Here is a 15,141-nt window from a genome sequence, read left to right as displayed (position 1 = left end):
CATCTACTAGATATATCCTCAAAAAATTCAAATGGATTTATCAAGCATGGTTTCCTTTTCACAAACCCATACTGACTCTGTTCAATCATGTCATTCTTTTCCAAGTCTCCACACACTGTATTCTGTCCTTTATAACCAGCATTTCCTGACAACCAATGTCAGGCTGACAGGTTGCTGGTTCCCTTCTTTCTCTCTTCATCCTTTCATAAATAGTGCATCACATTTGCTGCACCCTGTTTGTAGGAACCCTTCCTGCAAGTCGGTAGGATTTTAGAAGATACCTGCTTGGCCACCTCAGGGATAGATTGTAAGGCAACAGGTGTTTGGGATGCCTCAATTTTTATCCTCATTAGCATGTTCAGCAGTATCCGTTTTACCTCCCTTCTGGAGCAGACTAGAATCAGGCAATGTTTCTACTTCTAATTGTTGTTGAAAGGACACCTATTTGAACGAGGTATAGAGACCTGGCGAACCCTGGACCAAGTATGCATTTCCTTGGTGGGAAGGGAGAAACTGTGGGAAGACTATGTTAAACTGGTGTCAGAAGTTGAGAAGCCCGTTAACCTCTACAGGTATAGAGCTTTGTTTGATATCCTCCCAATGCCCTGGGATTGGCCAGTGGAAGTCAACTATCACGAAGCAAAGGCCTTTTGTAAGTGGAAAGGCAATGGATATCGCCTCCTCACTGAAGCTGAACATCATCGGATTCGATCTGGCAGTCAGGTACGCAATCGAGTTTTCTGAGGAGTTGAATATATGCAAAATAACCATGCACTTTTTTGTGTTTGTGACTTCATAAAGGATTTGCTGTCACTGTAAATACAAAGGGAGATACTGCACATAAAATTTAATCCAATAATGCCTTCATTTTATCCACTGTTTGCAAACTTCAGCCATTCTGGGTCTTCACATTTCAAAAGCCTTCCTTGTGTCTTCAGATAAATCTTTTTAATCAAAGAATCAGGGGATTTATCTTCGGATAAAATCTTCTTCACCTGTTTGTTGTTGGGCTTGACTTGGGGAAGGGTGCAAAGGTCAAATTAAATTTATTATCAAAATTAATATATGTCACCATATCCAACCCTGAGATTCCAACACCTCCCTCCCCTTTCTAGATCTCTCTGTCTCTATCTCTAGATCCCTGCACGCATGCTGAGCTCGTTGACTTCGTTAACTTTGCCTGCAACTTTCACCCTGCCCTCAAGTTTACCTGGTCCATTTCCGACACCTCCCTCCGCTTTCTAGATCTCTCTGTCTCTTTCTCTGGAGACAGCTTATCCACTGATGTCTACTATAAGCCTACTAACTCTCACAGCTATCTGGATTATTCCTCTTCTCACCCTGTCTCTTGCAAAAATGCCATCCCCTTCTCGCAATTCCTCCATCTCCGCCGCATCTGCTCTCAGGATGAAACTTTTCATTCCAGGACGAGGGAGATGTCCTTCTTTTTTAAAGAAAGGGGCTTCCCTTCCTCCACCATCAACTCTGCTCTCAAACACATCTCCCCCATTTCATGCACATCTGCTCTCACTCCATCCTCCCATCACCCCACTAGGAATAGGGTTCCCTGGTCCTCACCTACCACCCCACCAGCCTCCGGGTCCCACATATTATTCTCCGTAACTTCCGCCACCTCCAACTGGATCCCACCACTAAGCACATCTTTCCTTCCCCCCGCTCTGCTTTCCACAGGGATCACTCCCTACGTGACTCCCTTGTCCATTCGTCCCCCCCCATCCCTCCCCACTGATCTCTCTCCTGGCATTTATCCTTGTAAGCGGAACAAGTGCTACACATGCCCTTATACTTCCTCCCTCACCACCATTCAGGGCCCCAGACAGTCCTTCCAGGTGAAGTGACACTTCACCTGTGAGTCGGCTGGGGTGATATACTGCGCCCGGTGCTCCCGATGTGGCCTTCTATATATTGGCGAGACCCGACGCAGACTGGGAGATCATTTCGCTGAACACCTACGCTCTGTCCGCCAGAGAAAGCAGGATCTCCCAGTGGCCACACATTTTAATTCCACATTCCACTCCCATTCTGACATGTCTATCCACGGCCTCCTCGACTGTAAAGATGAAGCCACAATCAGGCTGGAGGAACAACACCTCATATTCCGTCTGGGTAGCTTCCAACCTGATGGCATGAACATCGACTTCTCTAACTTCCGCTAATGCCCCACCTCCCCCTTGTACCCCATCCATTATTTATTTATATACACACATTCTTTCTCTCTCTCTCCCTTTTCTCCTTCTGACTATACCCCTTGCCCATCCTCTGGGTTTTCCTCCCATCTCCCTTTCCTTCTCCCTGGGCCTCCTGTCCCATGATCCTCTCATATCCCTTTTGTCAATCACCTGTCCAGTTCTTGGCTCTATCCCTCCCCCTCCTGTCTTCTCCTATCACTTTGGATCTCCCCCTCCCCCTCCTTATTTCAATGATGGGGCGAGTGAAGTTGAGAAAAGTCGTCCCCTTTGGTTCCAGAATTTCATGGTTGAGGGGTAATAACTGTTCCTGATTCTGATGGTGTGAGTCCTGGGGCTCTGTACCTGCTTTCTGATGACAGCAGCAAAAAGAGAGCATGTCCTGGGTGGTGGGGGTCCCTGATAATAAATGTTGCTTTCCTGTGACAACAGGAAATCTGCTTTCATGTAGATGTGCTTAACAGTGCAGAAGGCTTTACCCGCAATGGACTGAGCTGTATCTGCTACCTTTTGTAGGACTGTCCATTCAAGGGCAATGGTGTTTCCATACTAGACTGTGATGCAGCCAGTCAGTATACTCTCCACCACACATCTATAGAAGTTTGTCAAAGGTTTGGATGTCATGCTGAATCTTGGCAAACTCCTAAGGAAGTAGAGGCGCTGCTGTGATTTCTTCATAATTGCACCTGCATGCTGGGCCCAGGACAGACCCTCTGAAATAATAACACCAAGGAATTTAAAGTCGCTGACCCTCTACACCTCTGATCCGCGATGAGGACTGACTCATTGACTTCTGGTTTCCTTCTCCTGAAGTCAATAATCAGCTCCTTGGTCTTGCTGACATTTTGAGTGAGAGGTTGTTATTATGTCACCACTCAGCCAGAGTTTCAATCTCCCTCCCATATGCTGATTTTTCACAACCTTTGATTCGGCCTATGACAGCGGTGTCATCAGCAAACTTGAATATGGCATTGGAGTTGTGCTTAGCCACACAGCATTAAGTGTAAAGTGAGTAGAGCAGGGGCTAAGCACCCAGCCTTGTGGTGCACCTATGATGATGGAGATTGTGGAGGAGATATTGTTGCCAATCCAAACTGAGTGATATCTGCAAATGAGGAAATCGAGGATCCAATTGCACAAGGAGGTATTGAGACCAAGGTCTAGGAGCTATCATGGTTTAGAAAGTTAAAAGAAGTTCGCCTAATACTGTTAAGATTTAAGCTGTCAGTTCAGTTCCCCTTGTGGTCCAGCTTGAAAATATAGTGTGTGTTAGATATTGAGTCATTGAGATTTCGGGAGGCCCTGGAGTTCAGGCTCTGCCCAGAATTTAATGATCCAAACTAGTTGCAGTAAACCACAGCAACCAACCTGCTGAGGAAGAAAACTGTCTGCTGGAATTCTGGCTTCAAACATCTGGCCTCCAAAACAACTGTATGGAAAGCAACACACATCAAAGTTGCTGGTGAACGCAGCAGGCCAGGCAGCATCTCTAGGAAGAGGTACAGTCGACGTTTCAGGCCGAGAGCCTTCGTCAGGACTAACTGAAGGAAGAGTGAGTAAGGGATTTGAAAGTCGGAGGGGGAGGGGGAGATCCAAGATGATAGGAGAAGACCAGGAGGGGGAGGGATAGAGCCAAGAGCTGGACAGGTGATAGGCAAAAGGGGATACGAGAGGATCATGGGACAGGAGGTCCGGGAAGAAAGACAAGGGGGGGGGGACCCAGAGGATGGGCAAGAGGTATATTCAGAGGGACAGAGGGAGAAAAAGGAGAGTGAGAGAAAGAATGTGTGCATAAAAATGAGTAACAGATGGGGTACGAGGGGGAGGTGGGGCCTTAGCAGAAGTTAGAGGTCGATGTTCATGCCATCAGGTTGGAGGCTACCCAGACGGAATATAAGGTGTTGTTCCTCCAACCTGAGTGTGGCTTCATCTTTACAGTAGAGGAGGCCGTGGATGGACATGTCAGAATGGGAATGGGATGTGGAATTAAAATGTGTATCCACTGGGAGATCCAGCTTTCTCTGGCGGACAGAGCGTAGAAGTTCAGCAAAGCGGTCTCCCAGTCTGCGTCGGGTCTCACCAATATATAAAAGGCCACATCGGGAGCACCAGACGCAGTATATCACCCCAGTCGACTCACAGGTGAAGTGTTGCCTCACCTGGAAGGACTGTCTGGGGCCTTGAATGGTGGTAAGGGAGGAAGTGTAAGGGCATGTGTAGCACTTGTTCCGCTTACACAGGTAAGTGCCAGGAGGGAGATCAGTGGGGAGGGATGGGGGGGGACAAATGGACAAGGGAGTTGTGTAGGGAGCGATCCCTGCGGAATGCAGAGGGGGGGGGGAGGGAAAGATGTGCTTAGTGGTGGGATCCCGTTGGAGGTGGCGGAAGTTACGGAGAATAATATGTTGGACCCGGAGGCTGGTGGGGTGGTAGGTGAGGACCAGGGGAACCCTATTCCTAGTGGGGTGGCGGGAGGATGGAGTGAGAGCAGATTACGTGAAATGGGGGAGATGCGTTTAAGAGCAGAGTTGATAGTGAAGGAAGGGAAGCCCCTTTCTTTAAAAAAGGAAGACATCTCCCTCGTCCTAGAATGAAAAGCCTCATCCTGAGAGCAGATGCGGCGGAGACGGAGGAATTGCGAGAAGGGGATGGCGTTTTTGCAAGAGACAGGGTGAGAAGAGGAATAGTCCAGATAGCTGTGAGAGTCAGTAGGCTTATAGTAGACATCAGTGGATAAGCTGTCTCCAGAGACAGAGACAGAAAGATCTAGAAAGGGGAGGGAGGTGTCGGAAATGGACCAGGTAAACTTGAGGGCAGGGTGAAAGTTGGAGGCAAAGTTAATAAAGTCAATGAGTTCTGCATGCGTGCAGGAAGCAGCGCCAATGCAGTCATCGATGTAGCGAAGGAAAAGTGGGGGACAGATACCAGAATAGGCACGGAACATAGATTGTTCCACAAACCCAAGCAAAAGGCAGGCATAGCTAGGACCCATACGGGTGCCCATAGCTACACCTTTAGTTTGGAGGAAGTGGGATTTAGTTTGATGTGTGTTGCTTGAATTTCCAGCATCTGCAGAATTCCTGTTGTTAACTGTATGGAAAGTAGTGTCCTCCACCAGAAGTACTCCATCAGATACTTGGGTCAGGGCAGAAGATGGTAAAGATACCAACTAATCCTGCGAATTAGTGGGTCATGGAAAGATGGCAGGGAGTGTGCAAGTCACACCGTCTGGAGCAGATCAGTGTTCAGAAAGGTTTTTGATCCAGTAATCTTTGCACCTGTTGCCTGGGAGCTGAGTGAAGACAGTGTAACATTTTATTGTAATATTAGGGAACTACGTGTACTAAGTATAACAATGCTGTTTTATGATACGAGATCCCCTGTTTTCTAGTCTACTGCTGGAGTATGCAAACCTAATTCTTTATGTATCCATCTGTCTGCACAAGCCTGATCTGAGATTTTTTATTACTGCTTTTACCTCTCGGCCTTCTCATTCATTCCCTCCCTTTCCTCTCCTCCTGTTCCTGTTACCGGGTGATTCCATCTGCTACTTCTCTCCTATTGGGTACTTTATGCCTCTCCCAATCCCAGTTCATTAATATTCACTTGTACAGGTATTCATTTTTCTGGTTCATGTTCCGGATATAAATGCCCTGTGGGTGAACTGAAGGTCACTTGCTTGGAATCTGAAGAGTTCATGGTATCACCTGTTGATGCTTCTTATAAACAGCGACTCCACATCGCCACTGCTTAACCACCACCCCTGAATCCTCACATCCTCACACGTGCCTGCACTACCAAACCTCAGCTCACCCTACACCATGACTCTTTATGTAATTCTGGACAATTAAACACTTAGTTCTCAACTCATTTCTTTTGAGAACAACTTTCCATTCACAAACAAGGCCCATGTGGATTCTTGTATTGCAGTCCAAACTTTAACTGAAATATGGCTGCCAGGTCATTTGCTTCTCGTAGATTTTTCCCTGTGATTTCACTCTCAAGTTGAAGGACAATATTTCCGAGTATTTCTGGCTGCTTCAGATCAAGGTTTATCATGTCTCCTTCTCATCTGTCTGTTTGCGTTGAGCATCTCTGCAAATTCACGGACGGTGGCGCCAGTTCTGTTGGACTAAGGTTCTACCACTAGAGGGCATAGCTTTAGGGTGAAAGAGTGAAGATCAAAGGTCATGTGCTGGCTGAGTTATTTTACTCAGTGGTAGGTGCCTAGAATGTGATGCTGGAGTGGTAGTGGAAGCAGGAACAAGAGTGGCATTTAAGAGGCTTGTAGGGAATGGAGGGATATGGATCATGTGCAGGCAGAAGGGATCAGTTTAATTTTGCGTTGAGCTCTGCACAGACATGGGGAGAATGGCTAAAAGACCTGTTCCTGAACTGTACTGTTCTATGTTCTGATGGAGGACTCCATGTAGGAAACCATTTAGGGCCATTTTCCATGCACTACATCTTGGAAGTCCTGTAATTCCCTTTTGTAAATGCACATTCTCTATGTGGACTATGCAGGAGTCAAATATTCTACCAAATGAAAGGAATTTATCAGGAGATTAAATATATGCAAGAAGGTAGTAACAAAAGTCTAGTTTCCTCTCCGGCTGTTCATCAGTTGATAGCAATTTTTAATCTATTACAAAAGGTATCTACAGTGTAAAGTTGTGGGATAGCTAACTGACCAGGGCTTGAACTCTAGGCTTTCCCCGTTTCAAATGTTCATTGTCACATTGAATAGTACTGGTAATCAAGTCTTTCTGTGAACTCAGGATATAATGCTTGCATTGCCATGAATATCAGGCTTTGTTTTCAATGACTGATGTTGTTCTCTGTGGCTGGCTGACTGAATAACTTCAAATTAACCTCATTGTGGTAATTGTGCCAAGGGTGATGATGTAAAACAGGCCTTAACCTGTTTTGGCGCTTTTGTATCAAGCTCAAAGTTATTCCTTTTGTCCTTTTATGTATGGAGTTTTAATTTCTATTTGTACAAAGCCAAAATACAGACAGTTATCCTAATAACATTCCCACACACTCTTCATAGAAGCCTTTGGGAGGTGATGTTACTTCTGATCCAATATTTTGTGATAATGTAAAGGAGAAACACAACATCAACCTGACTTTTGGATCACCAACGGTAGGTAAAACTTTTCTCCTAACCCACCTATCACTACATCCCTTGGAAATAGTGAGTTGTAGATTATTTTCTTCTCAATACTTTATGAAACTAAACACTAAATAGTCATAAGATTAACTTTTAGGAAAATTTGAGATTTTCAGTGCTAATAGTTGCAAGTTATACAAGCAAGTCCTCCAAGAGGACACAACCTTGTCACTGGGTTTGGAGGCTTGCATTCCTCAATGACCTGAAGAGCTATGCTGACTGGAGTCACGGCTTTATGCTTTGGCTCTTGGTAGGGTCACCCATGCCAACAGGTCAAAGTGCAGAGGCCAGACTAGGGGTGATCCACCGATCCTCCAGGTTCGGGGGTTCAGCTTGGGGCTAACAACGCTGACTGGTCAAACAAAGCTGTCACAGAAACAGCAATGAAGAATCCTTGTATATTCATGTGCCATGGAATTCCCAAGTCTCCACCCGGGACTTGCATGGCTGACAGTAAACTGAGAGGAACCTACTGACATGATGAAGGAAGCCGTGAACACCGCCAGAGATGGCGGCCTTTCATTGCTGCCCTAAAGGCCAGCGGTGTAACAGACAAAAGAAGATTACCACCAAGCATACATTGCTATCTGCCTGAGAGAAATGGGATTCACCAGTTAAGTGTTATCGTGAGTATGCGATTATTTTTTACTAACCCTCAAGAAGATTCGTGATGCATTAGAAATGAAGGTTCATCCAAAGATTCAGCAGCTTCAAATTCACTAATGGTGTGCTTATTCACTTCAGTGCTTTGACATCCTTCCTGTAGTGGAAATTCAGTGTGTGCTTGACGTTGTTCTTTCTTCTGTTACCCTGCAGCCTGTGACTATGTATCCACCCAACGAGACAGGCTTTCATGACGTGTTTGGTAATGTCTGGGAATGGACAGAAGATCATTTTAATGGGCTTCCAGGCTTCGAAACCACATACCTGTACGATGACTTCTCCACCCCCTGTTTCGACGGCAAGCATATGATAATTCTGGTGGGTTCATTGTTACATAAATCATCTCTGAAGGATTCATTATAACTCACCATTACATCACAGAAACCATGTAGTTGTGTGCGAAAATGGGGAGGAGAAAAAACTGCCAGTGCTGGACCTGTGAAATAAAAGCAGAAAATAACTAGGTTCAAAATAAATAGGCTGCATAATTGTTCAAAACTGGATCACTCCCATTAATTGCGTGCTTGTGGTAAATGAGATTCCTTCCCAAGGCAGGCAGATTCACCTAAAATTATGCCTATGAGGATCTCATTGTGACAATAGAACTTTGATTGAAGTTTTCACCAGGGATTCAGGAAGACCTGTTGTGGCATTCCTGATTGGCAGAATCAGATCTGCACCCATGCTCAGACAGAAAACTTTCATTTGGATGAACTAGGATGAGCAAGTGTGCAAAAGGTAAGCTACGAAATGTAACAGTGATGACAAGGCATTTTTAAAATGAAACTGAAATGCTCAAGTTAATAAAAAGCAGCGGAGCACTTGTTCTTCAGAAGAGAAGATACGGTCAAATTTTAAAAAAGTAAGGCAGAAAACCGAAGGGTTCATGGGTTCATAAACAATGAGTATTGGCTGATAGTAATCAATTTAAAATAGCAGAAATGGCTGGCTACATTACGTCATTCATTACATAACACGTAACAGATAACTGGATATTGTATACGGAGTAAATTGAACAGTATTTTAAAGCAAATAGAATAGCCAATGAGAAGCAAGTACCAATTTTGCTGAATGCATTGGATTTAAAGACATACAGTTTGCTTAGGAGCTTAACTACTCTAACTAACCAGCAGAAATGAGCTTTGCTGATATTGTAAAATTAAAGCAGAAACATTTAGTACTGAGCAACACACACAAAATGCTGGTGAATGCAGCAGGCCAGGCAGCATCTATAGGAAGAAGTACAGTCGACATTTTGGGCCGAGACCATTCATCAACTGTACTTCGTCCTATAGATGAGTCCTGACGAAGGGTTGACACGCAGGGGTTTTCAAGTAGTCATCCTCCTTCCTCGATTAGCCCACTATGTCTCTGAAGGGCTCGATGATGACTTCTGGCATCCTAGAGTCACCTCCTGTTATGTCTTCCGACTCTTGATGTAATCTTGGAGCCCAGGAGAGGACCTTTCACTTTGATCCAAAGCCATTGACTGCTTCTTACCACGCCTCTGATGTGGCTCTGATGGTTTGCTGTAGAGTCTGACCATGGATCCCGAGCATCTTCAGCAACTTGATGGTGGATGTGGCAGAGTGCTTTAGGTATCATAAGTAGAATCAAAAGGAAGAGGAGCCAATTTCAGCGTATGTGCTGAGTTGAAGGGATTGTCTGAGCTTTGTCAGTTCGGTAATGAGCTTAATGATGCACTGAGAGATTGTTTAGTTTGTTGAATCTTACAAGAAAGCATTTAAAAATGGCTCCTAACTGAAGTACAACTTACTTTAAAAAGAGCATTTGAAATTGCTGTAGTAATGGAAACAGTAGAAAGAAGTGTAATTGAGCTGTAGTCAGGAATGAAAGTGTGCATGAACAAAACTGAAATGTCTAAACAGAAACCTGCCCAGCCAAACAAATTGTGTTACCGTTGTGGCAGGGCCTCACATACACCAGAACAATACAGGTTTAAAGTTAAAACTTTCAGAAAATGCAACAAAGTAGGACACATACGAAAAGCATATTGGACAAACAAAAGTAAATGGACTGCCCGGGGAAGAGATAAAGATAAAAAGTTAAGTTGCAGTTTCAAAAAGAGCACTAATCAGCATGCTGCTAATGAAAAATCTGATAATGATGAGAATGACACAGACTATGTAGCCTTGAGATTTACAAAGTGAAAACTAACAATAGACAAGCGATAAGTTACACCAGAAATGAAAGGCAAATTAATTCAAATTAAGTTGGGCACTGGCTCAGCTGTTTCAGTCATTCCACAAAGTGAATTAGAACAGCATTTCAAAGATATTGAACTGAAGCCTGCAGGTATCCAACTAAGAATTTACAAAGGAGAATAGATAACCTCTCTGAGAATGGCATTCGTAACAGTGAGATACTATAACCAACAAGCCACATTGGGCTTGTATGTGGTAAAAATACCACATACCACATGAGGGGCAACAATGTAGGGTGTGATTGGCTGATCCATACACAATTTCCATGCCACATCCCCTGCAAAAGCATCAGCTGAAAGCAAATTAAGAAAGGTACTGGATAGGACCACAGCAGTGCTCAAGGGTGGCAATGGAAAACTTAAACATATCCTCACCAACAGGGATAGGGTTTCTCTTGTCCTTACCTACCACCCAACCAGCCTCCCTGTCCAGCACAAAATTCTCCAAAAATTCCATCACCTCCAATTGGATCCCACCACCAAACACATCTTTCCCTCCCTCCACCCACTTTCCGCGGGGATCGCTCCCTACGTGACCTCCTTGCCCATTTGTTCCTTCCTACTGATCTCCCTTCTGGCACTTACCCTTGGGAGCAGAACAAGTGCTTCATCTGCCCCTACACCACCTCCCTCACTACCATTCAGGGCCCCAAACAGTCCTTCCAGGTGAGGCAAAACTTCACCTGTGAGTCTGTTGGGGTCATTTACTGTGTTCGGTGCTCTCGGTGCGGCCTCTTGTATATCGGTGTGACCCAATGTAGATAGGAGACTGTTTCACCAAGAATCCATGCTCCGTCCACCAGAACAAGCGGGATCTCCCAGTGGCCACCCATTTTAATTCCACTTCCCATTTCCATTCCAATATGTCCATCTATGTCCTCCTCCACTGTCAGTATAAGGCCATACCTAGGTTGGAGGAACAACACCTTGTATTCCCTTTGGGTAGCCCCCAACTGATGGCATGAACATTGATTTCTCAAACTTCCAGTAATGCCTTCACCCACGCCACACCCCACCCCGTCCTTCACCATTTCCCATCCCCTTGTCCCTCTCATGTTATCTCCTTGCCTGCCCATCACCTCCCTCTGGTGCTCCTCCGCCCACCCTTCTTCTTTCTTCCATGGCCTTCTGTCTCTTTCACCAATCAACTTCCCAGCTCTTTGCTTCATCCCTCTCCCTCCAAGTTTCACCTATCGCTTGCCGTTTCTCTCTGCCCTGCCCCCCACCTTTCAAATCTACTCCTCAGCTTTTTTTCTCCAGTCCTGCCGAAGGGTTTCAGCCTGAAATGAAGACTGTACTTTTTTTTATGGATGCTGCCTGGCCTGCTGAGTTCCTCCAGCATTTTGTGTGTATATCAAGGGTAACATTGCGTTAAAAGAAAATGGCACACCCAAGTTCTACAAAGCCTGTCTGGTTCTCCATAGCCAGTGAGCTAGATTTCATGGAGAGGGGATTCTGTCCAAGGTTGAGTGGAGTCCATAGGCAACACCAGTGGTCCCAGTAGCCAAGAAGAATGTGTCTGTCAGGATCTGTGATGATTTTAAGGTCACTGTCAACCCAGTAGTGTTTTGAGGTTATAAAATATAACAAACCTCACCTGCCCCTCTGTGGCTTCCCACACCACATGAACATGGTGTGACAGTAGAACATGGAACAGCAGAGCCCTTTGATCTAACGTGGCTGCTGTGACATAATGCCAAATGAAACTACTCCCTCTATTCTCACCTGCACGTGGTTTATATCCTTCCATTCCCCTCACGTTCATGTGTTGATCTCAATTCCATCACCATTTCTGGCAATGTGTTCCAGGCTTCCACCAATCTCAATGTGTAAAAAAAATCATACCTTAAACGATCCGCCTCTCTCGTAACTATGCTGTCATGTATTTGGTATTTCTGTTCTGTGAAAAAGACTCTGACTATATACCCTATCTATGCTTCTCATAATTTTATGAACCTCTATGGGTCAACCTCAGCCTCTAATGCGCCAGCAAAATAATCTAAGTCCGTTCAATCTCTCCGTATAGCTGATACTCTCTAATCTAGCCAGCATTCTGGTGAACCTCTCTAAAACTTTAACATTCTACCTGTAATGGGACAATAGGAGCTGAACTCTACTCCAATTTAAGCCTAACATTTTGTACAGCTACAACACAATTCCCTGATTCTTGTACTCATTGCCCCAGCCAATGTAAGCAAATATACTGTGTGTTTTCTTTACTCCCTAACCTATGTGTGCTGTGGATTTTCAGGGAACTATGGACTTGGACACCAAGATCCCTATATACAACAATTCTTTTACGAGTTCTTATAATTAAAGTGTACGTTACCTCTATACTTCAGCTCCCAAAATGCAGTACCTCGCACTCGCCCAGATTAAACTCCGTTTGCCATGTCTTTGCTCATATCTACAATTCACTATCCTTTGAAAACCTTCCTTCTTATCCAACAAGTGCACCAATTTTTGAGTTATGTCTGTAATTATTTTGGCTGAAGGTGTATGGAAATTCCTGAAAAAAACATTTTACAGACTCCGTCGTCTATCTGGGCTTTAAGTTCCTGGCAATCTGCACCAATTCACATGCAACATCCTGGACGTTTATTTGAAAGACCCTGATGAACTGACCCTTCCTCTTGTTGAGTACCGCCTGGGTGACAGCTGATTTCAAACACAACTAAAGTTCATATGACAAAATTCGCTGGAAAGAAATGTTGCAGATGGTCTCACATTTCATCATAATGAAGTACATGAGGCTGATGTTTCCCTGAACAAGTAAATCATTTCAATGCGCTGAACACTTTGGAACTAGGTGTTGGTGGGATGCGGTCAAATATGGTCTTGAGCAGCATGGTGAGAGAAGGATTTTCTATCAAGTGGTGCAGGCAAGGGTTAAGTGGAGAAGTTTAGAAAATGATTAAATGTGTAATTGTTTGATTTGACAATTAAGATGAAGCAGATTACATCTGATTTGACATTTCTTTCCCTCTTTAAAAGTAAAGACAGTTTGAATTTGGTAGGGAAACATTTTAAGAGGGGAGTTGTTGATCCTTTACATAATTATAATATTCCTGTTTTTAATGTTACCACCATCTCAAGAATCAGCTGAAGTAATTGGTTCAGGTCTTGTACACAACATCAAAGCCAACACTGCCTTGCTTACCGAGTTGTGCTGCTGAGTTGATGCCTCAGGGATAAGATTAATTAACCAGTGTCACTAAGGTTACAGATATGTTTTGGGAGGGGAAGTATTTTTCATTGTATTGAGTAGTAGCCTCAAGTTCTTCCTGGTGCATAAAGGCTCTTTGCACACAATCTCACCTCAAGCACTAGAACAACAAAATCATTCTCAATAGTGTCATGTTTCCTTTTCCCATGCTTACATTTTTTGTGTTTGTCAAGTTGATGACAAATTAGACTTGTTCCTTCCTTAACACAGGCAAAAAATACAATGGAGTAATTAAAAGAACAGAAATAAACTTGTCTTTAAATTCTGTGCAGGTTTGAAATCTTTAGCAACCCACACAAAATGTTGGAGGAAGTCAGCAACATCTATAGAGAGAAATGGGCAGTCAACATTTTGGGCCAAGACCCCCTCCCCCTATATTATTATTCCGACTCTGTACTCTTCCTTTCCGGTCCTGATGAACAGCCTCAGCACAAAATGACAACTGTTTCTTTCCCTGCACAGTTGCTGCCTGGTCCACTGAGTTCCTCCAGTATTTTCCTCCACTATAAGTGTCCACACTTCATAAATATTTCAATGACTGTTTTAGTGATTTCTGATTTTGTGAGGTAACCTTGAATGCTGCAATATTTATCGTATCATAGTACCATTATTCTCTCTAATTTTATTTCTGTATTCATAGGGTGGATCTTGGATTTCAACAGGTGATGAGGCTTCAAGATTTGCGAGATTTGCTTTTAGAAGGCATTTTTTCCAGCACTTGGGCTTCCGCTTGGCCAGAACCTGCCATGGGTTACAGACTCCAGTCACAGTGGTGAATGTTGAAGGATTTGCTCCAAGGATGGCAGGTAAAAGCACACAGTAATCATAAGCACAAGAGATTCTGCAGGTACTGGAAATCCAAAGTAGCACACATTAAATGCTGGAGGAGCTCAGCCGGTCAGGGAACATCTATGGAAAGGAATAAAATGTCAATGTTTTGGGCTAAAACTCTTCACCATTCCTAATGAAAGAACTTGGCTCAAAAAGATCTTTATTCTTTTCCATAGATGCTATCTGACCTACTGAATTTCTCCAGAGTAAGTCAGGTCTCTCATCACTCTAAGCACTTCCCACGGCTTCCCTTGATGATTCTAATGCATCATGTTTGTATAAAGCATAACAAATACAATTTCAGCTCAGGTTGAGTCTTGATATCCAGAAACTATTAAGACCATTAAAACATCTCTCCTGGTTACCTGAAATTTCAAGGGCAAAAAATCATTAGATATATGATTTTTGCTTGCATAAAACAAGAGAAATTTTTTTTTCATGTAAGTGCCTGAGTCACAACAAGAAAGTCACTGAACAGAGCATCACTGGAACCAGTCTGGCCACAATCATTTAACTTCAATTCGTATCAAGGCTTTATGTATCATTTGAGAGGTATAAGAAGTTGCATTTGATAATGGGAAGTGTAATGACATGATCACATTATGGTCTGTTCTGGTGGTAGTTGCTTCAGCAGGTGATAATGATCATCAATAAATTGAGACTGTCACGTCCCTCATTGCACCTTTGACTGTAGACTTTATTCAAATATTGCTGATATGGTTCAGTGTTCCTTTAACTGTGCAAATGTTAAGCAATGTGATTAGCATTTCTGACAGGTAGTACTAATAGTTTATGAAATAAGAAGTAGCTAGCAGAG

The 15,141-nt window shown here is 43.8% G+C and overlaps 1 protein-coding gene across 1 annotated transcript in view; it reads left to right on the top strand.

Annotated features, from left to right (window-relative positions):
• LOC134354759 (uncharacterized) overlaps nucleotides 1–15,141 on the top strand; it is a 43,897-nt gene that overhangs the window by 8,749 nt on the left and 20,007 nt on the right. The window contains exons 3-6 of the mRNA XM_063063972.1: nucleotides 573–723; nucleotides 7,261–7,353; nucleotides 8,197–8,361; nucleotides 14,134–14,299. Of these exons, the coding sequence (XP_062920042.1) occupies nucleotides 601–723; nucleotides 7,261–7,353; nucleotides 8,197–8,361; nucleotides 14,134–14,299 (547 nt within the window). The 5' untranslated portion in view covers nucleotides 573–600. The remainder of the gene's footprint in view (nucleotides 1–572; nucleotides 724–7,260; nucleotides 7,354–8,196; nucleotides 8,362–14,133; nucleotides 14,300–15,141) is intronic.

This window comes from Mobula hypostoma, chromosome 12 (genome assembly GCF_963921235.1).
Source record: "Mobula hypostoma chromosome 12, sMobHyp1.1, whole genome shotgun sequence".
Lineage (NCBI taxonomy): Eukaryota > Metazoa > Chordata > Chondrichthyes > Myliobatiformes > Myliobatidae > Mobula > Mobula hypostoma.
Note: the sequence above shows the minus strand (reverse complement) of the source record. Positions and strands in the feature narration are given on the sequence as shown.